The sequence below is a fragment of the Emys orbicularis genome, chromosome 11, assembly GCF_028017835.1.
Source record: "Emys orbicularis isolate rEmyOrb1 chromosome 11, rEmyOrb1.hap1, whole genome shotgun sequence".
Classification (NCBI taxonomy): domain Eukaryota; kingdom Metazoa; phylum Chordata; order Testudines; family Emydidae; genus Emys; species Emys orbicularis.
Genome location: NC_088693.1, coordinates 37,363,411 through 37,388,722, shown reverse-complemented (window position 1 = coordinate 37,388,722; position 25,312 = coordinate 37,363,411). Strand labels below are relative to the sequence as shown.

Genomic DNA, 25,312 nt, shown 5'->3' with positions numbered 1-25,312 from the left:
CTTTTTGGTCTACATTTAAAGTCCAGAATTAGACTTCAATTATATTTATTGTAGAAGGAAATGGCTAACTAAAATTGAAAGCACTCATATGTATGATAGGACTGAAAAAAGTCCTGAACAAGGATTCTTTGACTACATTCAGCCTCTTATTTCTCTAAATTGGAGTTACCTACCAAATGGGTTCTTTGTGTTTTGAGCATCACAATCATTAGCTGGATGTGTGACACAATAAGGTACTGAATTTCCATAGTTATTCCACAATCAGTTGGAGGACTAGACAGTTTCTAACTGTGATGTGACCATTAGAACTTTATAGAGCATATACATTTTATGAACCTGATTTGGACTTGAGCTAGCCTACATTTGCACAGGCACAGTCTCTGACCACAGTCACTTGGGTTTGCTAATGATTTGCAAACAATCCTTTGGATACAGAGTATTCATATTGCACTTGCAGGTGGGGGTATGTCTGTGTGTGTGTGTGTGTGTGTGTGGGGGAGAGAATAGTGTACATGAGTCTGCATTTTGAAAACAGGGATCTGTAAACTGAGACGGTAACTAAAAATATTTAAGAAGTCAAAGTGCATCTCCTCCATCTCTACAGATTTTGTTCAGCCTGTGAAAAACAGTAGTTCATCTGACTGTAATATAATCTGATATTGAAGGAAAATTTTCTCTGTTCAGAGATACATAATGTCACTGATATGATCTGTGGCTGAATGTGGATTTTTTTTTTTTTTTTTAATGATAACCATAACCAATTAAAATCCAATGGGCAGTATCAGTTCTCTAGTGCAGTGCTTTTCAACCTTGTTTCATTTGCGGTCCCCTAAAAAATTTCAAATGGAGGCGTGGACCCCTTTGGAAACCTTAAACATAGTCTGCAGACCCCCTGCAGGGGGTCAAAACATGCTAAATAAATTGTGTGTTTACAATTTGCCAGTTTTGCCAAAAATTCCAGTACCTTCCTAGTGGCCAATAGGCATACACACATTGTGAATGCACAACACATCATTCCTCAACAGACTTGCATGTGCACTCCTCTCTCACCCCCTGTGCATTCACTTCTTTCTGTTCTCTCACACCACCCTGCCATTCATTTACTCCCCAGGGGTCAGGAATACACACAAGACTCTGTCACTTCCTGTGATAAATGAAGGGGGAGGGAGTAGGAGTAGCTCCCTTTTATGGTCACCCAGCCAGCCAGTTAGCTATAAAGTCCCTCTTGGTGGCTGTTCTCTGCTTGCCTTACCTGTAAAGGGTTAACAAAGTCCCCCAGGTAAAAGAAAGGGAGTGGGCACCTGACCAAAAGAGCCAATGGGAAGGCTAGAACTCTTTGAAAATGGGGGAAAAAAAAGCTTTCTCTTGGCTGAAGAGACAGGGGCAGCAGGAATGCTGTGTACAGTTTGAACCAGGTATGAAAAATTATCTTCCATACCTAGAAGGATTCACTGGGACAGGGAATGTTTAGATAGATGCAATCAGGTTTATTTCTTTATTTTGGCTTGTGGATTTCCTCTGTGCTAAGCTCAGGTATTTTTGTTTTCTTTTGTAATGTTAAGCTGGACCCCAGGGAGCCATTCCTGGTGTTTAACCCCTTTTCAGTTGCTCTATAACATCTAGCCATAGCTTGATTTTCCAGATGTTTCCTTTCTTCTTTTTAATAAAATTTACCCTTTTAAAAAAAAAAAAAAAACCTGATTGGTTTTGTCTTTTAAAGATCTGTGCATATGTTTTTAAATTAGCTGGTGGCAACAGCTGGGTTTCCCTTTTGTTTTCTTTCTCGGCTTCCCCGAAGGAGGGGTGGAAAAGCCAAGGGGCCACAGAGAAAACTTCCCAAGTGAGTTTTTCCGGGATTTGCAAGAGGCAGTTTTTCACTTGAGTGGTGGCAGCGTTTGCCAAGCCAAGATCAGAGAAAAGCTGTAACCTTGGGAGTTTAAGACAAACCTGGAGTGGCAAGTATTAATTTTTAGAATCCATGCGGGCCCCCCACCTTCTGCACGCGAGGTGCCAGTGTGGGGAATCAGCCTTGACACTTCCCCATTCATTCACCCAGGGTTTAATAATTCTTCCTGGCCCTGCCAAAGTCATCAATTCTTTTTCCTCCCCTCTGTTTCTGTCCCCTCAAACTTTAAAATGAATCTGTCTCAGTCCACGTCAATATCCCCTCCATTCCCATTTGATGACAAATAAAACAGACATTTAGAAAGAGTGTTAAGCAGTTAATCCTGACTGTCTTGTGCTGTCATCCGTCACTGTGGTATCTGAGCTTTTACACAACTCATAAAAAGTTGAATTGAAACAAAATGACAGCCCATTCATCCCTTTAGCCAGGTGGTTCCTTTAGGGCTCCATACTGTGCATTCCACATTCCTCCAGCTTTCAGCATTTTTAAGTGTTTTGCCTAGTACCTTCAGTTATTTAGTTTTGTGCAGTGTAGAAAACTGAGTGAAAAGCTATGATTGTTGGCCACCATACCATATTTTATCTATCACGAAGTGACAATAGTCACCACCTTCCTGAGGAAGAGTAAGTGTTAAGCTGGAATATTTGCATGGAGTTAGAATTGAAGATTCAGTGATTTCTTTGTAAGTGCCTTTATATGAAAGCCAGCTCTTGTAAAAACACTAGTATTCGTCAAGGATTTATTAAGCCTAATTTGATAACTTCATTAAAGCTAATCTAAATCTGATGCAAACAGATCTAGCTTTTTAAACTCCTGTTTGGGTTCTGTGTAAAATCAGCCTTACAAAGTCCCAGCCTGCTGTTTGCAGGGAGTAGGGCACTCGATCAGCAAAGCCATCAACTTCTCCTGAACTTATGTTTTAATTTAATTTAGCCTTTGTTAGCAAAGAAGTCCTTGAAATGCAAACCGAGTGCAATCGATGCCTGTGTCAGGTGGATGATAGCAGCTGTTGCCATAATAGGGTCAGGCCTTGCTAAGCAAGCAGAGGACTAGCTGCAGTGGCCCACACTGAATCCTCTGGCTCGGAGGAGAAGTGACAATTAGCAGCTCCTCCAGGCTCTCCCTCCACAGAGCCAGACCTGTTTCTAATCCTCCCTCATGGCCAGCAGACACCAGGCACAGAGCTCTCCTGTCCTGTAGTTCCCACATCAGCAGGCCATAGCCTCTTTCTAAGGAAGGAGAAGAGAAGATACATGCTCCTTTATCTACTGCACCTCCAAGGAGGGGGCCAAGGATCCCAGTATAGCCCTCTTGTGGTGCTGGCACGCGCAAGGTGCACAAAGGGGCATGCAAGGTCCCGAAAGAGAAATAAGCTTTTCATTAAAGATAACTCTGGAGTGATCCAGTAGCTCTACCAGCAGGTGTGACAAGACTTTCAATATTGACCCTCCAGCGTCCCAGCAAAGCACTTGAACATACACACAACTTTGAACACCCAACTAGTACTGCTGACTCGAGCATTCACGCTACTTTTACATGTGAGTTAAAGTGCCTACAAGGACAAGAAGATCCCTAGGGCCTCCAAACTGTTAAGGACATGATGTGGCAAGTGGAGAAGTGAGGCACCTGCCCTCGGAGAACAGGTGCTGATATGACCTCTGGAACTTGCAAAAGATGCTGCTGAAAGGCAATAGTTTGGTGGGACAGGGTAGAGAATTGTCTTGTTTCACTGTAAATTGTGCAAGTGACCTTTGGCAATTTGAAAACTCTCCATTCTACACCTCAGTGAGTCCCTGTGCCTACTAAAGCAGTCATGAGGGAACTTTCCCTCTCCCAACCCTTTCCACCTCCCCTTCCAACAATGGAAGAAAATCACTCTGGGCTTGTCTACATGGGGACATTCAGGAAAGTAAATTTAACTAAAAGGTATAATTGGGATTTAAAGTAGTTTAGTTAAACTGCATTGAACCCCTGTGAGGACACTCTTTCAAAATTAGGGCAGGTCTATGCTTAAAATGCTGCATCGGGACAGCTGCGTCGTAGCACTTAAGTGAAGATGCTCCTACGTTGATGGGAGAGCTTCTCCCATTGGTGTAGTTAATGAACCTTTGCAAGATGGGAAAAGCTCTCCTGCTGACACAGGCCCCTCTGTAGACAGTGCTAGGTCAGTATAACTATGTTGCTCAGTGGTGTGGATTTTTCACACCCCTGAGTGACGTAGTTATACTGAATATAGACCTGGCCTTGGTGTCCAGACAGGGGTTTAATGCAGTTTAACTAAGCCACTTTAAATTCCCACCTGTTAGGGCTTTTCTACACAGTGCAGTGCACTCTACGGAGGTGTGAATTGTAGTGCACTGTAACGTTACAATCTAATGCCCAGTGTAGATCCTGCTGGCATGAGCTAAAAGATACCCAGTGCTCATTGATGTAGTCACATATGAAATGAGACAACGTAATCTGCTAGGTGCTGAACTGTCTTGATGAGCTGGCCATATAGCATATAAATACTGTGGGGCGCTGTGCCTCTCCCTCTGAGCGTGAAAATGGAAAGGAAACTAAAAATAATTAGCAGAGATGGTGGTGGATTTGTTTTATTCTAAACACAGAAGGCCACCTGAGCAGTTGTCACTATATATCATGGATGACTTTTGTCTCTGGCATGCTGCTGAAGGAGACCACAAGTGGTAAGTGGCTGTTAATTTTGGTTCATGCTTGAAACTGATATAAGAAGTTCTTAAACTGGACTTCAAAGGAAGTTCCTTAAGGAACTTGCATCAAATACTAGTTCAGTAGACACAGGGCAGGAGAAGTCTTCTAATCATGCATAATGCAGAGGATTGGATAGGAGTTGTATGGTGGGGAGCCTCCAAGCAATAACTGTAGACTCTTGAGATCCAGTCCTGAAAAGACTTAAACTAAGCACATGCTTTATACACACAACTGGTTCTGGTGAAATCAATGATATAATTCCCATAGCTAAGCACATGACATGCATAAATCTTTACAGGATTAAGACCTGGGTCTATAATTGGGAACAACAAACCTGGATAATTTTTTCTCAGCAAGTTTAAAGAGAAACAACTAAATCAAATTCAGGTTTAAATTAGAGTAAATGGTGGATTCTCTGAAACTTGAAATCTTTAAGTCATGGTTTGAGGACTTCAGTAATTCAGCCAGAGGTTATGGGTCTATTTCTGGAGTAGGTAGGTGAGGTTTTGTGGCCTGTGATGTGCAGGAGGTCAGACTAGATGATCATAGTGGTCCCTTCTGGCTTTGAAGAAAAGGGAAGGGAGAGTGAGTAGCAGCCAAAAGTGTGTGTTGGGGGGAGGTCTAGTAGTTGGAGGTGGTACGGGTAGATGGGCGCTCTTGAGTTGTTAGCATCCAATAAAACCGGTCATATCCTGGTCCCAGTGTAGTCAGTGGGAGTTGTGCTGCTGACCTTAGTGGGGCCAGGATTTTACCCTTGGAATCTTCACCCAGCAGGAAAGTGCAGATTTGGGTAGTTTCCCTCACTACAAATTAACTAAACTCCTGGCATAGGAAAAGATACATAAAAGGCATGCTTTTTCTTTAGTTCCTGTATCCTGGTTTCATTGTGCAGCAACTCTTCCAGTACGTAGCTGAAATATAATGACACACATTGTGTACTGATGTTCATTGAAAAAAATTAACAAAAACATTTTAGAAACTTGGCCTTTGGGGGCAGGCCTCTCGTTTCCTGGTGTGTCTATTTAATATCACTTAATTCTTTTGCTGGATGCCATTGCAGGAACAGCTTAAAGACATGTTTTTTTCCCCCAAGTTGACAGAGCAGATTGCAACAATATTTGTCAAAGGCCACATCATGCAAAAGCACTTCTGACTCGTTCTGTTGCAGGGTTTTTTTTTTTTTTTTTTGAGATCAGCTTTATTTTGTAACCAAGTAGATGCACTGAGCTAAAAGCTTTTGTTTTGAAGCATGATGTGAACAAAATTATACCAATAAACAATACATCTAAATAAGTAAACAAACATCATTATAACATACACAGTAACTTCTAGTCATGTGGTATTGTGTCAGTTCTGTTTTCAGATAGGAGGAGGAAGTTCCCTATTGTTCTTAAGCCAGCTGGTAACTGACACCACATTTGTGGAACATAGTAACAAAAGGCTTTTGTTCACAATTTGTATTCCTCTAGAACATACCAATTTCAAAGCCTAAGTAGAACATAATGTATGAGCAGGCCAATTTGAATAGAACAATCTGGTGAGTTCAATGAGTTGGTACAAATCCATAATTTTAAATTAAAATAAAAAATGGGACTACAGGTAGTAATTACTCAAGAGGATTACAGTTTGCAACATGAATGGACAAAATGCTCCCATCGCATCTCCTTTCTCCTCCTGTATACGGGCTCATTCCGATCACAGTAGGATGTTGAAAAACGTGTAAGCATTTCACTGTCCTTCTCTCTGAGTCGGAGTTGAAAGGAATACATTAATTTAGAAACAACAGTACTGAGGTGTCCACTCGACGGCAAATAAGAGCTCTTGGTAAAGGAAGCAATGGTACTGCCTAATCCTTGTGACCAAATAAAACACTTCCTGAAAACAAAATAGTATTACTCCATGCAAAATACCATTGGTCACTTCTAATACAGTATTGCTGTGTATGAGAACTAGAAATGGTTTAGCCATGCTCAACTCAGTTGAGACTTAAGTCCAGTTTTTCTGTAGACTAGATATGCCTAATTAGGATCCTCACAGGGAAGTAGTATTTTGTCCTAACATGCTGCTCCCCAAGGTCAGACCTCACTATTGGGTGCTCATCCACCTCACTGTTAACAAGCAGGCACACAAATGAAACTGCAGAAGTTTTGGCGCACCCAGTTTTACTGGAACTTCCCTCAGTTCATTACATTGCATGGACAAAATCCTAAGAAGTTTGGATCGTCCTGAAACAATTGAGCCAAGTAACACTTTGTAAAAAAAAATATATATATATTTTGGTATTCTTTGTAGTAATATGCTAACTCTATGTGTAATGGAAGGTTTAAATTCCTGTTGATTTGAAACTGACATGTTCCGGGATGGGTCTCCACCTTCTTAATTTATGTTATTTAGGTGACTCCATAGTTAGGTTGTGGTCATCCCATTTTATAAATGTGGAAGATGAGAATTGTTTCTAGAAATTAGAAGTATGGGACAAACACCAAAATAAAAAGATTAAATATATTGAGTCTTAAAACATTTTTTTCTTTCGGGGTGTGTGTGTGTGTGTGTGTGTGTGTGTGTGCGCACGCGCACACGTTTTCAGCCCTTTCTCACTGAGAATTTTTGGAATGTCCAAATTGACACACCAGTAGATGCCTAACTTTTGTTTCAAGTTATTTTCTTCAAACTTCTTAGCTACTGACTAGCACTTGATTCTTACGCATGACACTTTTAAAATTAACTGTAAACTTGTGGTGTTTATATATGTAAGCATGTATTCCAATTCTGTTCTTTTTCAGGTAGTGGTGCTACAGCAGTAGTCCAGGCAGCGCTATGCAACCCCAGGCAAGAACGTGTAGCAATAAAGCGGATCAACTTAGAAAAATGCCAGACCAGTATGGATGAATTGCTTGTAAGTAAATTCAAAGTGAAAAATGTTGGTGGGCAGCTCTTCTTTTGCCTGATCTGAGATTTTTATGTAGAAAACAGGTTAAAAAGGATCTGGGAGACATGTGCCACTGCACTAATAAATGAACTGTATCCAGATCATCCAGTAACTATACTACCATACAATATCTCAAATGTGCAAAAACAAAACATGCAAAGATTGGATATTTCAGGACTGTATGTGTTGAGGCCTTTGGAAGAGCTACTCTAAGCCTTAGCCATTTCTTACAAGTGACCCTGTCTTCAGGAGTTTGAAACCTGACCATAAAAATGTTTGAACTTCATATGTTAAGACTACTTACAAAAAGAAAGTCATGTCTAAATCAAAACTTACTTACTTTTTTTTTGGGGGGGGGGGGGGGGGTGCGCGCGCACTCATTATTTGGGTTAAAAATCCCAATGAAGAATGGCAGCATTTTAAACAAACAAAATGCCAGGTGAAGTTGCAAGTTTTGGAAAAATAATAACAATGTCTATATTTGGTCTTAAAATGGATTACAGCACAGCTTAAGAGCGTATCTTTTCACATATCAGGATTTTCATATCACAGACCTAATATGGGTTTGTGCCATTTAGCTTTAATCCAGTGGACCATACCAACTGCTTTAGAAACCCTTTGATCAGTGATCCAAACAAGAAATACAGACTATTTCTTTTTAAGTGCGTTTTTATACAATAGCCACTTTAGAATAGTAGGAGTGTAACAGGTTAATGCACCAGTGATGGCAGTCTATCAGGTTAGTGAGTCACTAAGAACTCTTTTAGCAGACTTTCATAACTCTCCTTCTATTCAGGTGCTTATAAGACCAATCACCATGCTGTCTAGGCAGCATGACAAGAATCCAAGGATGCAAAATAATTCCAAAAGAGAGAGTGTTACTTTCTGCTTCTCAGGTTGCTGTTACCGGGAGGGTGTGGATTTTTTATTTTCTAATGAAGAAACTTGTAGTTCTTCAAATGCTGTTCCCTATGTATGTTCCACTGTGGGGTATGTATACTGGTGGTTCTTCAAGATGCGTGGTCCACTAGATGCTCTCCTTCCTTTCTGCTTCGGATTATTCTCTGATTTGTGGTGGAGAAGGAACTGGAGAGACGGTTGATCCGCTCTGCCTTTTATCCCTTGGTCAGAGGCATGAGGTGATCAAGAGACACTGCTTTCAAAGTTTTCTGGCTCCAGGCTCATGGAGTGCTTGCCTACCCACAGTGGAATGCAGATAGAGACCACATATCTTGAAGAACCTCCAGTTACTATAAGGTAAGTTAAATTTCTCTTCCAAGAGAAATGGTCTCCTTGATGTGGAAATGCCAAGATAAAGGTGTCTTGAATATTACCCTTGATACTGAGGACTTGGCTACACTCGTGAGTGACAGCGCAATAAAGGAGCCCCGTCCTCACTAGCATAGAGCGCTCTGACTCCACGGCTACAGCGCTGCTGGTACTTCACCTCGGTGAGAGGAATAATGTTTGCTGCGCCTTGGCTACAACACACGGGCGTCAGTGTGAACAAGGTGTTAGGTTACTGCACTCTGATCGGCCTCAGGAAACGTCCCATAATCCCCTTAAGTCAAGTGGCCACTCTTGTCATTGTTTTGAACTCCTGTAGGAATGCGGAAATGCCCTTTCAAAGCTCTGTTTCTGACAGCCAGCATGCAAGCCGTGTGTGTGTGTGTGTGTGTGTGTGTGTGTGTGTGTGTGTGTGTGTGAGAGAGAGAGGTGGGGGGGGAGGTCTGCTGCTGTCTGAACTTACAAGACAGCATGCTCTCAGCCCCCCAAAAACCCCACTTTCTCCCCCTACATACACACAACACACTCCACCCCCCCCCCCCCATTTGAAAAGCACGTTGCAGTTACTTGCATGCTGGGATAGCTGCCCATAATGACCACTCCCAATGCCATTGCAAGTGCCGCAAATGTGGCCACGCCAGTGCGCTTGCAGCTGTCAGTGTGGACAGACTGCAGCGCTTTCCCTACTGCGCTCTAAGAAGGCTGGTTTAACTCGCAGCGCTCTACATCTGCAAGTGTAGCCATACCCTCACACAAGTTGGGCTCAGCCATCTTCCTTCTGATAGTATATCCTGTAGTCTTGGGCTCTCCACTGCAAATGTTCTTCATCTGGTTCTTGATGGCCTTCCCCTTGGGATTATATAGTGCAGGGGTGGACAAACTATGTCCTGGGGGCCGCATCCGGCCCTTCAGATGTTTTAATCCGGCCCTCGAGCTCCTGCTGGGGAGCAGGGTCCAGGGCTTGCCCTGCTCTGGCGCTCCAGCTGGGGAGCTGGGTTGGGGGCTTGCCCTGCTCCGTGCATGCTGTGGCTCCGCATGGCTCCTGGAAGTAGCGGCATGTCCCCCCTCCAGCTCCTACATGTAGGGGCAGCCAGGGGGCTCTGCACGCTGCCCCTTACCACAGTCACTGCCACTGCAGCTCCTATTGGCCGGGAACTGCGACCAATGGGAGCTGCGGAGTGGCGCCTGCAGACGGGGCAGCGCGCAGAGCTGCCTGGCCATGCCTCTGCAAAGGAGCAGGAGGGGAGACATGCAGCTGCTTCTGGAAGCTGCTTGACGTAAGCGCCACCCAGAGCCTGCACCCCTGACCCCCTCCTGTGCCCAAACCCCCTACCCCAGCCCTGATCCTCCTCCTGCCCTCCAAAGCCCTTGGTCCCAGCCCAGAGCACTCTCCTGCACCCCCAATCCTTCATCCCCAGTCCCACCCCAGAGCCTGCACCCCCAGCTGGAGCCACACACCCCTCCCACACCCCAACCCCCAATTTCATGAGCATTCATGGCCCGCCATACAATTTCCATACCCAGATGTGGCCCTTGTGCCAGAAAGTTTGCCCACTTGATATAGTGTGATGTCTCAACCAATTGTAGCTGTTTTCAAGAGGATTGTGGTAGAGGAGTTGTCTTCTGAGACAGCTTAGTTCCAATGTGTTTGGGCTCTGTAGATAATCAGAGCCTTGAACTGGACCTGGGAGGGGAAAAGACTCCACTGGAATGTGGTGTGATGTGTTAGCACATGCCTGCTACTCCACCCAACCCCTCCCCAAACTGCTATTTTAAAAAGTGCTAAGAGACTTTATTTTAAAGTACACCTTTACCCCGACATAACATGAATTCGGATATAACGCGGTAAAGCAGTGCTCCAGGGAGGTGGGGCTGCGCACTCCGGTGGATCAAAGCAAGTTCGATATAACGCGGTTTCATCTATAACGCAGTAAGATTTTTTTTTTTTTGGCTCCCGAGGACAGCGTTATCTCAGGGTAGAGGTGTAATATGAAACAATCTTACTTAAACTGGCTCTAGAGGCAACTCCGAGGGAAAGGGTTAAACAATCTCAATCTTGTCAAAAGGGATTAGTGCCTTCTCTTAAGGGCTACCTTCTTGTAAAACATTCTCTGTCAGAGCTTGAGGTATCCACATGTCTGTCTGTCTGTTAGTGCTAAGGTGTCTTGCCTGTCTGCCAAAACAGAGACAGTTTATCTGGACCTTTTGATGCCATATTGCCTTCTTCCTTCCCCGCACTTTTACTATATTGATGATGGTAATTCTGCCTTTATGTGCAAACAGCTTATTTCTCCTTCTGCTACTGTTCTACTTGAGCCAGAAATTCCCTCCCACACACAGTTCCTGTGGCTACACGTGACTGTTGTCCTCCCGTGTTGACTCTTCCAAGTGCATGTTTATAATCTGTTTGAGAGTCTTTAGCCAAATACATTAAAAGGCAGAGGACCCTGATAATTGTTAGCTCTGTTCTAGCATTGTGACTTCGCTGTTTCAAAACAAGATATTCATTCTCTCTCTCTCTCTCTCTCTCTCTCTCTCTCTCTCTCAAACACACACACCATTTATCCCTAAACTATTTGATTGCATCTGTACAAGTACTTTGATTTCTATGTATAGCACTTTGAATATATTTTCCAAGCATTCTATGAGAGCTCTCCTTTTTGAGAATACTGATTGTGTTAAACACTGTACTCTCCTAAGAATGCAATTCTTCATAATGTCATACAATAACTATGTTAAATATTTTCCATAGGATGGTAGTGGCTTTTATAATGGGCGAGCACAGAACTGCATTTAATAAGTAACTTATTAGGTAGCTCAAGAATTAAATACTTCTGTTTACAGTGTGTTCTTTACTTTGTACTTGAATTTCTTTTGTGCTAAATGTCCACTTCATTTTGCAAAGTGAGCTCAATTAACAATCTTAAGCTGCTGCATTTTAGAAAAAGACTTCAGTAACTTGATGTGCAAATAGAGATCTTATGTCCCTGCTGGTGTCTGCAGAATTGTCTACTACCCTGTGAATCCAGCTGTTTGCTACCAAATGTCAGTGCCAGGGGGTCCTTGTCTTCATCAACTCAGGCAACATCTACACTATAAGGACTATAGCAGCACAGCTACGGCACCATAGCTGTGCCGCCATAACCCTGTAGCCTAGACACACCCTACAGGGATGGAAGAGTTTTTTTCCATCACTGTAGGAACTCCAGCTCCCTGAGTGACAATCGCTAGGTCAACCAAACGCATTCTTACATTGACCTAGTTGTGTCTGCATTCGGGGTTAGGTTGGCGTAGCTACAGCGCTCACCCCTGAGCAATGGTAGCTATGTCGACCTACGTTTTAAGTGTAGACCAGGCTTCAGTCTCAGCCAGGGAAACAAAATTTCTATAGGCATATTAAATGTCCAGAATCGCTGAGAAAATTTTACCAATAGTGGTTTGGTCATAAAACTGTTACATCAAGGAAACTGCTCGTGTGTAAGTAGGAACATTCACGTGAGTAAGGAGTACTTGTGAGAGTAATGACTTGAAAACTCTGTACTTCCTGAAGGACCTATTCAGTCAAGTGAGTAATTTTAAATATGGTGTCAAGTATCAGGGGGTAGCCGTGTTAGTCTGTATCCACAAAAACAACAAGGAGTCCAGTGGCACCTTAAAGACTAACCGATTTATTTGGACATAAGCTTTCGTGGATTAAAAACCCACTTCTTCAGATGCATGGAGTGAAAATTACAGGTGCAGGCATTATTATACTGACACATGAAGAGAAGGGAGTTACCTCATGCATTTGAAGAAGTGAGGATTTTTACCCACGAAAGCTTATGCCCAAATAAATCTGTTAGTCTTTAAGCTGCCACCAGACTCCTTGTTTTAAATATAGTGAAAGTTGCCATTACTGTTCTGAATAAGAAGAATATTCCCAAATCAAGTTCTTACCAAATGCTACAAGGTAAGTCAAACTTTGGCTCATAATGATTCCGTGAAGTGAAGGATGGTCTACTGGAGGAGTCACTGGACTCAGATTTGGATTCAGTTCCCTTTTCTGCCACAGACTACCTGTGTGACCTAGGACAAGTCATCTGATCTACCCTGTGCTCATGGGGTACTTGCTATCTCTCACACAAGTGTTTGTGGTGATGAAATCTATTAATGAATTAGGTGCTCAGATTCTATGGTGAAGGCTAGATAGATGACTTGACTGTGTTCACTTTCTTCTAAAATAGTAACATTTAAAGTTACTATGACTCTTGTTAGCCATTATTTTAATAAAATAGACATCTGATTTTACAATTTATGAAACGGGGCTACCAATGACTGCCTCGACCCCATAGCTATTCATCATGACTTGATAATCAGTTCTAAAGTTGAGACCTATTTTTATGGGAGCGGGGTATGTGTGTTGTTTTTTTTAATTTCTGCATATCACTGTGCTTGCAAGGAAGAAGAGAAACTCTTACAACTTCTTGAGTACACATGGGTTTGAACTACTTTTAATATATAGGGTCAGCTTGCTGTTTGTTTTTGCACTTCTGTATTCTTACCTGGCTACTAGCTGTCATAGCAGAGTCATTGCGCCCAGTTAATGGAAACTCTCTTGTACTCATTCTGGAGCTTAGATCATTTGCCTGATAGAATGGAGTGGCTCTATCTGAATAAATATATAAAAGTTATCCAATGGACTTCTGTGGCATTAGGACAAACCTATAAAAAGAGGATCTCTAACAAAAGGGACATAACCATCTGGAAACCAATTTATTAAACAAGTTTAAAAGTACCTTCAGTTATAACACCTGCTCTGAGTCCTCTCTGCCAATTTTTGTAGCTTTAGTCATATTATTTAAAAACAAACCAAAACCACCAAAGCCCTCGAGTGTTTGCCTGGGAGACCTGTAGAAACAAGAAAAATATCTACCCATTTAGACTCAATGCTGTGAAAAGCACTTGGTAAGCAGATTTGAACAAAAATTAAAAATCCTTTTGCTCATCCTCTTAATCCTTCTAAGTATTGTACCGAAGGTGGTTTAAAATGGGGTTTTATGCACTTTTTTCAAAGTTGTTGATATCCCATTAGGTGAACCTCCCCACTGCAAGCAAACTTTGCACCTCAGCCAAATAGCTGCTATTTGTAGATCTTAGGCTCTGAAATCTTTTGCAATTGAAATTCCCATCCTTCTGCAATACAAGATTTTTAGGCAATTAACTGATATTGAGCTAAATGACTTGTGGAGGTGCTTGCTTAGTGGGTGGCTGTTACATCACCAGCTAACTGTAGCATAATGTGGACAACTGGAGTTTTTTTGATCCTTAAATCCTCCCTCCTCTTTTTTTTTTTTTTTTATGCTTTAAAGTATCGTAACGATCTTTTCAAACAATTACACCTTGCATACCCTTTGTAAACATATGGAGTAAATTTTGCCCAACAGTGACATACAGGTACCTCTGAGAGACACCAGCAGCTGTTTTACAGCATGAAGCAGCAGTATACAAGCGTGAACAAAAAAATATTGTTCAATTGAGACTGCAGGTTAAATTTGAGTCATAATGTGACTTGCGGTATTGCAGCTTGATGTGGACAGCTGGGTTAAGACCCTGACTTTACAAAAAAGTACAATGAGATTGTTAATAATCATGTTTGTTTAGGACCTTGGCTTAACATCTCATCTAAAAGACCGCTGTGATTTAAATCCCTCTTATTATTCTGACATATAATTAAATGTGGTGAGAATAACTTGGACATTTTTTTTCCTTCCTTTTAGGGTATGTGTACTCTGCAATGCAAGCCCAGGGCTAGTGGGACTTGAGTCAGCCTATCCATGTTAGGGAACCCTGGACTTGACTGTCAACATTGACTGTATTTAAATCCTATGTTAAGATTTTTCTAACCCGTGCTTGAATTTAGGGCTCTGGCATCCCCACGGACTCTGGTCTATGCACTATAAAGTACCATTTCCCAGATATGCTATCCCTAGCATCCACTTCCCAAATGTGGCCACTCTAGCCCTAGGACCGTGGTGCCTGCCCTTCAAATTACAGAAAGTTTGAGCAGCCTGCCAAACTCTTTGCAAACCCAGGAGGCTCTCTGATAGTATGCTTGCAGATCTGTGATTAGAAGAGAATGGGTTAATGCTGACCTAAGCTGCTGCTATTCACCATGGGGGGGTGGGGGGGGTGGCTTCCGTTTTCAATAGAGTGGATTGCAGGTTTTTGGGATAGAAGACTAAGCAAGTTGTCCCATGGAATTGTGGGATACATCCAGATGACTCATGGGGCACAAATTAAATGGGGCTGCGTCTACACTACAACGTAATAAGGCTCAGACTCTGGATCCTGGCTAGGCTTGAGCTCGGACGCTCTAGCCCTGCAGGGTCCTGGGACCCTGGGTCCAAGTCCTGAGTTAGTGCAGTTGCAGTGTGGACGCAAGGGAGGGGTTAGGTTTGAGCCTGGGCTCAAACAGGGGCTTATGTTGCAGTGTAGACATACCATTAGAGGCCTTCATGCTGACTAAAATAAAGTGTGGAAGCCAGATGTAAGCTAGAAACTACATTTTCTTGCTTTTTAAAGACACATAGGAGCTATTTCTGTTAATTGTCTGGGAGGCACTGTAAGAAATACTCTTAAAATGTTAAGTTGAAAATAACCTTGGAAAAGGAGGTCTGGGGCTTAAGATAGTTGTACACATTCACGAAGGTAACAGTCTTCCTTGCAACCTATTGCAGACTGTATGACTTGGTACTGCTGCTGCTTCTGGCCACATCATCTGCTCACTGCTGATGCTGTACTTGTCTACTAAGTCATTTCCTTTTGACTTTTTTTCTTTAGCTGTGAGCCGGCTTCCTCCACTCACTTGGCTATGTGGTCTCTACCTTGAGCCCCACACTTTACTCCCCTTTCACCACTCTTCCTTTCTGTCCTAATGCATTTTCCAATCCTAGAGTTTCCTTACATCAGTTTTCTCTGTTCCTGTGCTGCCAAGGGCCTTTTGAGAAAAAAACAGGGAGGGTACAGGCTCATTATTCTACAGTGGATTTGTTCTCTCCTTTTAATTCCAACTTGCATGCCAAACCTGTTCTTCTCTGTGATCTACTCCCATGCCTTCTACCCTTGTAGATTGTCCACCATCGCTCCTTGTGGGATCATGACTCTGACAGTTCCCTCTCTCCAGAAGAAAAGAGTGGCATCAATCTCCTGGCCAGCCTCCCTTTAATATTCCCCATCTTCAAAACCGGTTCTGTTGCCCAAGGTTTCGTAAACGTGTGTGTAAACTATTCTATTCTCGTATTTCACTTGGGAAATTATTAATAACATAAAAATGATGGTTATAGCAAAATAGAACTGCTGTCTTTCCAGACTGTCCTGTTTTGCTTTTCTTATAGAAAGAAATTCAAGCCATGAGTCAATGCAATCATCCCAATATAGTGACCTATTACACGTCTTTTGTGGTTAAGGATGAACTCTGGCTGGTTATGAAGTTACTAAGTGGAGGTAAGTTCCTGATTTTTTTTTTTTGCTTGAGCTTGTTTAACTTCAAGATGATGTATGATGTCATTTGCATATGCACATTCTTTGTATTAATGCATCCAGTCCAAATACCTCCTTTTGTGGGGAAGAAGTAGTAGAGGAACACACTGGCTCAATGGCATAACAGGGATGCTGCTTTTTTAATGTACATTATTCAGGCTATGTGAGTAAACATGCACTTTTGCCAGATCTAATCAGTTCTATTGTCATTTTTTTCTTGAGCATTACATTCATTTACTTATCTAAAATAAGAGTAAACAAACCACTGCAGGTCCTATTTCCCTCATCCTGTCCCTCACCAAGAGAAGGACCAATACTATTTCATGCATATTAGGCCTGTAGCAAAAGTTGTCTGTTTTCTCCGCTGTGTCGTCATTATTATTATTATTTTTTTGACTGGATGTTTAAAAAGATTCCCACAGCTTTCATGATTATTGTGGACAATATGAAAATGTAATCATTGTCATTTCTGGGAGGGGAAAAGACAGAAAACTCCATTTGTTTGCAGTTGGGAAACCAAATTTTTCCTTGCTGGCAAATAACTTACTATATCATCTTGTGTTACTAAATGTAACACAAGATCTCCAAGATCTGTTCTGATGGCAGCAGTTGACTAGTGCACTTCTATGGTCAGAAAACAAATGTGGAAAATCTGCCTAAAATAACAGTTTGTTACTTGGGCTTCATTGAAATGCAGAAAACATTAAGCAATAATACGAAATATCTTTGTTGGCCAACAGTTAATGACTAGCTAGAGCAGCTGAGGACACAAAATGAAGCCAAATGATCATTAATACCCTAGCTAGTTACTGTCAGGAAATGCCTAGCTGAAAAGACAATGTCGCTATTGAAAACTGTTGACATTTAATTAAAAACAAAAGCTTTGTTTTGAAACGTGATACATCACAGTGCATGTTGCCGAGGACGCAGTGCTCTCCTTAGAATACTTTTCATTACTATGCACAGTTTTCATCTCCAGTCCTGCAACTGGATTTCTGTAGGCATGGGATTTGGCCCACATGGATCTGAGTGAAGAATTGGGACCTTGGATGGAAACTCTTGAGGGCAGAAAACATGGTCTAGTCTGTTTTGTAAAGTGTTTGTGTAAACTTTCAATGATATTGAAATGTATAACAATAGGGTAATAAACAAGTAACCAGAAAGTTGAATGTTAGCTTTTTTTAAACCGAATGATATATATATATATATATATATTTTTTGAGCAATCTGTACACTTTATTCAAACAGCTGATAGTTGAGGGTCTCTGTGTGAGCATACAAAGATTTTTTTTAAATTGGAGCAGAATAGCTTAATAGGAGTAAAGAAGTGTAAATATTAAAATGTAGGAACTAATAGAGATCAGAAAATCTGGTCTCTATATCTCAGTAATCACTGTGGTAAGACTTTTCTCAAACAGGTTGTTTCTGACTTGTTTTCCCTCCCCTTCACCCTGCCCCCATGGAAATCCCGCTTTTCAATTTAGGTTCAATGCTGGATATAATAAAGTATATCATCAACCGAGGGGAACACAAGAATGGTGTCCTTGAAGAATCTATCATAGCAACAATTCTTAAAGAAGTTTTGGAAGGCTTAGATTATCTACACAGGAATGGGCAAATTCACAGGTAGGAGCATGTATACAGTGAATTGTATTCTTAATTTGCATTAATAGTCTTCACTATGGCTGACACTGGTCAATCCTAATAGGTTGGTTAATTGATGCTTTTCTCCAAGTATTAAAGGACTATGTTCAATAATTCTTGGTGGCAGATAGCACTGTTTAGGCAGCTGGTATACCTTGACTGGCTTATCATTGTTATCTTGTACTGTGTGTCTATATCCAACAGTTCTGTCTCCTCTTCTACATAAATTGCAAGCTCTTTGGGGCTTTGACCCTCTTTTTGTTATATTTGCATGGTGCATAGCACGATAGAGGTCTGATTTGGGCCCCCTAGTGAATATCTGTGCCTTCGTAGCTATGTATCAATGCTTAGTTTTTGGTGTGTGTTTTCCTCTGACTTAGTATAAACCTACTTTGAAGGACCCATGAACACCTTTGGACTTGTTTTAAAAACAAAACAAAATTGTATCTTAGTAAATGCCCACTTTTCATCTACTTTCCCCACTGACTCCTAAGGTATAGATCACATGTAATTTTATATTTCTTCTATTCACTCCGGCTACTCTATATGACTGCTATAGTGATATACTGTACCAGTTATTTCCCTGACTTGGAGTTTTGGTGTCAGAAGCACTATATGTTGACCTCATGAGTATTGTTGGTTAAGACAAGGTTGGCTTTAAGGATGAGACTTTCAACAGTTTCTTTGCTTGATCCAGTAGTGTCTTTATTTTTTTAATTGTTTGCTTTCAAAAGGTGATTAAATTAATACTGTAAACAAATGCCCTAAAACGGTACAGCACAGGCCCAATGCAATATTAGTTTGTTGCACTTACGTAGCATGTTTCATCTTCAAACTGCTTTTTACAAATAAGCCCCCTCTTGTCAAATTAAGACATATTTTCCTCACCTAGAACCCATGTTTCTTGAATTCCAATCTAGACCTTCAAAGGATGTGCCACAAACCTTAATTTGTTGCCCATGCTAACAGAGGAAGAGGCATTACAGTCTAATGCTCACCATGTCCTCTGGATTAGGAAGAGATTTTTCTCAGCTCTTTTTGTAATGGTGCATAAGAATCTTGAGAAGAGCTATTTGTTTGAGTCTCATTACAAAACAGAGTTGAGAAATAATTCTCTTAAATCATACAGCAGCAGCATGGAAGCATTGTTTACAGTAGAATCTCTTACATTCTTCTTGCCCAAATGGGTTGTCACTGATTTTCCCTAGTAGACACTAAATTAAACAACTGGAGTTGCTGCTTCCAAAATGGCTAGAGTATTTTTGTTTTTCCCTTCACCACCACTTGCTTCCCTATTAAAATATATCACTGAGTGAAGAGTTAGTCAATGACAGCAAATGCTAATTCTTTTCAGTAGATCCTAGGAAGATGGACTACTCAAATTCTTAATTTTTTTTTACTGTATGGTTATTGAAAGGAACATGTATTCTGTGCAGTTTAAATGGGTATAAATCTGTCATTTTAAAAATGCCCAATCCTATGAAGACTTATGCTCATGCTTTTGTTTTTAATTTTAAGCGAATAGTGCCACTAGATGTGTGAATAAACTCACTGAATTCAACATGAAGTATGAGTAGATGTCTTTGTAGGACTGAGTTATTGATCTAGTCTGACCTCCTGTATATCACAGGCCACCAACACCAGCTACATTAACCCCAATAACCAAAATGAGACCAAAGTATTACAGCCCATCTAAGTACCTTTATAAACCACCTATGCAGCACGTTAGTCAGGTGTAAATTTACAGTAAACTATTTAATCTCTTCCCATAAATTTGGCTAGAGCATTTTACAGAAGATTAAAAAAAGCAGTTTTATTTCTTTAAATTATTGGTGTAATTATGGCAGTTCCTCACTGTAGAATTTTGAAAAGTTTCATTGGATTGTTAGGATGGAGACATCTAGGGCCAACCTCTGCAGTGCTGTTAAGGTGCAGTTTCCTTGAGGTCATTGGAGTTGTGTCCATTTACATCAAAGCTGAATTTGGGCCCTTAGTTTCCATTCAAAATGGTTTTGGCTTGTGTTCTTAGTGGTAAGACACAATTTCCTAGCTGCAAGGGAACAGCTTACCCAGGGGAGGTGGTGGATTTGCTGTCACTTGGAGTATTTAAGACTAGATTTCTTTCTAAAAATATGATTTAATCCAGTTTCTGGGGGGAACTCTACGGACTGTGCAGGGGGGTTGGGCTGGATTGCCTCCTTAGTCTCTTCTGGCTTTGGAATGTGTGAATCCGCCTATCCCCTTCCTTCATGGGCCCTGGGGAGAATAGGATCGCCTACCTTGCCTCAAACTCGTAATTATTGCAGTTCTGCATTAAGATAATGACTCGTGCTCCAGCCAGTTGCCTGCATGAGTCAGGAAGGAATTTTTTTCCTGATGCACAACTAGCTAGATGTGTTCTGGGTTTTTTTTTTTTCTGCCGTCCTCTGAAGCATCGGAGATTGGCCCCAGCTGGAGATGGGGTGGACTGGTGCTTTGAGGTTGTACAGAGCAGTCTTCTCTTAGATGAATGGCTGGTGTGTCTTTCTCTCATGGTCAGGGTTAAACTGATCTCCAGAGTTGGGATTGGGAAGGAATTTTCCCTCAAGTCAAATTGGCAGGAACTTTGGAGGTTTTTTGCCTTCCGCTGCAGCATGGGCTTGCCTGCTAGCATCATTTGGGTCTCTCTCACCTAATCACTTCTCTGTTGTTGCTCTCCTGTTCTCTGCCTGTGGCATGCAACAGTTTAATCTCATGAGGACTGAAATGCTTTGGTCTAAAGTCACTGGGCTCAATATGGGGGTATTTGAGTGGAATTTTATGTCTCATACACTGGACATAGACCTAAATGGGTCCTTCTGGCATTAGACTGTGAAAGAATGCAAGCTCAGTTTTGCATGTCTATTTGCTTTTATGTAAGCTAACAAAATTGTGTCTCTCCATTTCCCCCCCCCCCTTTTTATTTTAAACGTCAGTGGAGCATCTTTGCTAACTAGTTTCAGATCAGATAATCAACATGTTTTGAGTGGTTGAACCTTTTACTAATTTTACATTTTTCTTATGAAGCTTTCTGTACAATAGTTATAATCACACATTATGAAATTTAATCAGAAAGTTAACTCTCTTCTTGTGCATTATAGGGATTTGAAAGCTGGCAATATCCTTTTGGGTGAAGATGGCTCAGTACAAATAGCAGGTAATGATGATGATGACTGAGGCCTAACAGTTAGTTAGTCAAGGGGAAATGGAAATGAAGCTAAGTGATACCTTTTGAGATTCTCCCCCCCCCCCGCCCCCCGGAAATGCTGTAGTATCTCTTGGGCTACCAACTTCATAATGTGGGGGTGTCAGCTGAAAAATGTGGTGCAATAGCCCAGTTTGAGACTACATGATCTCCAAAGCAACAATAAAGCATCTGAGCAGCATATATCATAGTTGCCTTACAAGCCATACCAACAGTGTCCAAAAACCTATTTTATTTCCCCCCAGCATCTTGTAACTATCCACATGCATGGGAGAATTAGTTACCCAGACTCAGCAATTCATGTTGATGTCCTCTGCATTATGTCATGAACTGTATTTCTGTAAATTATTCTAATACATCATGGTGACTTTAAAGTCTACACTAAAATACAATGGAGATGTTTATACAGTGACCTTGGCCTCAAGACTCTTCTTGAAGATGTGTGGAGGGATGTTTAAGAGAAAATGTCTCCCTTTCCACTTTTAGCATCTCATTGTTTCATGATGGACACTCCAATAATCTCTAAGGCCTCTTAAAGATCAGGTTATAAAACATGGTGGTCGTCTTAGTGGTAGTCTATCAACCAAATAAGTTAATTCTCATGATTGCTAGCCACTAGGCTGCATAAGTTTAGAAGAAGCTTTGAACATATCATGGGTTGTCCACATGACTTTTTGCATGGTTTTTTGTTCGTTTGATTTTTTTTATTTTTTTTTAAATAGAAGTCTACAATGGCATTGAAATAACACTGAACAGAGCAGAAGCTATTAGTAGATTAGATATCAAGAGCAAGTCACTAATCAGAAGAAGGTTAAGTTTTCAGTTTGTGAGCACAAATCTCCTTTGAATTAAATAGAAATAACATGTGGAGGTTTGACCCCCCCCAAAAAAACCCTAATATTAAAATTAATGGGATATTAAGTCTTCTGTGGCTTTTTCTATTAATGTTAAATTGAAATCAAAGAAAATAATAGGGCAGACTTATAGCTGTACCTGAAATCACATGGCTTCAAGTGTAGGACATAGCAGGCAATTGCTGAGAAACTGACTTTTCTAAAACACTAGTTCAAGTATTTGAGATCCACTCGTTTTTATAAAGGAATTACTCCAAACTCCATCCACATGATTGCATTAGATTTTTTTTTTTTTAAAAAGTGATCTCAATTGATTTGTTAACTTTTGGATACTCTGATTATACTTTTGATCCTACGAAGGTCATGCAGTCCCTCTCATGAGTAATACTGTGTTTCTTGCCAGGATTACCATATGTCTCTTTGGACAGTACATTGCTTCTTCTTGCTCTTGTTAGAATCCCTGTGATCAGTTCTATCCCTTCCTGTCCTTGGCATTACTCTCAGTGAGTAAGTCCCTTTACTGTGCTGCAAAGTCCTGCAGTACATCCAGAATTAAGGAAACTCCATGACTGTGTGGACATATGGCATGTATCCTATGGCATGTGGTTTTTATGGCACACTTTCTAGCTAGAAGGCTATTCCACATCTTCACTGGGGAGAATAATTGAATCTGAACTGTCTTTGTGAGTCCTTGCTGGTTTGGGCAGTTCCTATAATGTGATTTGTTGTAAATCCAGCAATAAATGAAAGTAGATATGCAAGATGAAAACATTTAAGAGGTTGAGAATCATCAATTTTGATTTTTTTACAATCTATTTTAAAAAAAAAATCTTATTCTATTTTTTTTTTCAACTTTGTGGGTGCTCTGTATTTTCAGTTTGTATGTATTTTTTTTCTTTTAAAGTCCTAAAAGGACACAATCAAAAATCGCATTTCATTGAACACTTTTTATGCCTCCCTTTGTTAACAAGTACACCTCTGATTACTATAATTAAAGGATTCATTCCTGGCCACAGTATTGGTGGCTTTGCATAATAAAGTTCAGTTCAAAATGAGAAATATACAAAGACAAAATGGTTTATTGTTTAATGTTAAATTTTGTAAAGTATAATAAGGAGTCTGGTGGCACCTTAAAGACTAACACATTTATTTGGGCATAAGCTTTGGTGGGTAAAAACCTCACTTCTTCAGATGCAGTGAGAAGTGAGGTTTTTACCCATGAAAGCTTATGCCCAAATAAATCTGTTAGTCTTTAAGGTGCCACCAGACTCCTTGTTGTTTTTGTAGATACAGACTAACACGGCTACCCCCTGATACTTTTGTAAAGAATGGTATTTGAAAGTGCAATTGCCCTTCAATATTCTCGCTTTTTGCAAAGTGCTAACAAATATTGGCATTGTGTATGACAAATGAGAAACAGAGTCTATATGGACTTAGTAGAGTGTTAAATATATAAGTAGGCTCAGTCCACTAGAATCTTCAAAGAAATTGAAGTGCAGAAAAGTGATGTCTAGCCAGAGACCCTGGGGTAGCAGAGCAGAGTTGGCTAGGGGGAATGTAGCAAACCTTTTGTTGTGTGGTTTGGAATTTAAAAAAAACCAAACAAACTTTTTTTTCCTCTTTCACTTCTCCTTTGTAGTGAATAGAAAGTTTTTCAGCCTACTTTTAACTAAATGGTTCTAAAATCATTACTGGCCCACAGTCCTACAGCCTATTAAATACCAATAAGATTGTAACATCTAGTGCGTTGTGCAAGAGATAATTGGTACTTCATCGATGTTTCAGCTTTCTAAGCTTGACTTGCCTAGAGAATATAAAAAAGCCATGAACTAAGTGAAGGAACAGAAAACCAAGTCGAGATAAGGAGCACACAGTAATGAACAATCCTCTCTTGTTATCACAATTGGAGACTGAGAGGGAACTGAAAGAAGGTATGGGTTATTTGGTAAAGTTTTTACTTTAGTCAGTATAAGGGACAGTTCTGTTATCTTAAAGAGCATGCAGCTTTAGTAATCTAGGGAGAAGGTCTTTCATTTCCATTTCATATGTAGCTGTGGGTGCAAAACCCTTAAATTTCACCAGGCAGTTCTTCCACTGTTCATTGATGTGGCTATGAATGACCACATAACAGATTGTGTTTAACCAGACCTTTTTCAGATGCTTTTGAGGCTGCCTCTTTTCAAAATTTTCAAAACAAAGGTACGTTTAGGCCCTGTTCAGTATTAATCTTAGTTTTAAGCCTGGGAAAGTAGCTCGGTCATGCAGAGTGTTGTGAAGGTCTCCATCTTTATTAGAAAGAAAAGGTTTAAAACTTGCCACCTAATTTTGATTTTAGAGGAGACTTCAGCCAAAGCAGCATAGTTTAGAGCTCTGGGTACAACGCACACCATCACACCTACATTCACCAGCATTTTACTACAGAGTAACCTCCTCTCAATCCAGGGGAAAAATTGGGATATCTTGGATACCATAGTGTGTAGTAAAAGTTGGCAAGTTGTACTGATTTAGTACAGGTGACTCTCTCCCGTCATCTACTATATAATAGAAATGTCTAACAAATCTTTTTTTATTTGCAAGAAGGAGTATAAAGTAGGTTTGCCTCTTGCTTTCTGACCTTAATCAGAAGGTTATGTTCTTCTAAAGGAAAATCCTGAAACTCGGTGAAAGACCTTTCCCTTTTAAGCAAAGACCTTGTCTAGTGCATGTGATAGCACATATGAACATAGCACACAAAAACCTGTCTTTCTTACCAATCCATCTCAGTCCTGACCTCTTTCACTCCTGCTATCCTAGTCCTGAGACTCTCATGACTTAAGGCTGGCAAATTGTGCCATGTGGGCAACTGTTTATGAAGCATTAGACTGAGATTGCTGAACTATTTTCCTGTGTGACACAGATCACGTTCAATCTATTTTTTTTTCCAGAATAAACATTTCAAAAGCTCCCAAGTATGTCTCTCTCTCTCCAAAGTGACTTGGGCACATGAGCTTAATGCCTGTTGACTTTCTCCCTGCACTGTACTCAGTGAGACTTGGGGTCATCCATGCATATGCTGCTTTTGAAAATGGACTAAGTCACTTAAATACTTTTGGAAAACCTTGCCACTAGTGTATTAACTCACTGTATGTGTGGGGCTGTCCCAGTCCCACCATTCTTTCCACTTGCAAGGCTCTTAAGAAGCTTCATAAACACCAATAGTTAACTTCTTCTCTTCCTTGGCAGCTGCTTGTACATTGCTA

At 40.8% G+C, this 25,312-nt stretch overlaps 1 protein-coding gene across 1 annotated transcript in view; it reads left to right on the top strand.

Moving 5' to 3' along the window:
* STK39 (serine/threonine kinase 39) overlaps positions 1–25,312 on the top strand; it is a 167,702-nt gene that overhangs the window by 31,712 nt on the left and 110,678 nt on the right. Inside the window, exons 2-5 of the mRNA XM_065413496.1 lie at positions 7,402–7,514; positions 16,208–16,316; positions 17,837–17,978; positions 21,116–21,171. Coding sequence (XP_065269568.1) covers positions 7,402–7,514; positions 16,208–16,316; positions 17,837–17,978; positions 21,116–21,171 — 420 coding nt within the window. The remainder of the gene's footprint in view (positions 1–7,401; positions 7,515–16,207; positions 16,317–17,836; positions 17,979–21,115; positions 21,172–25,312) is intronic.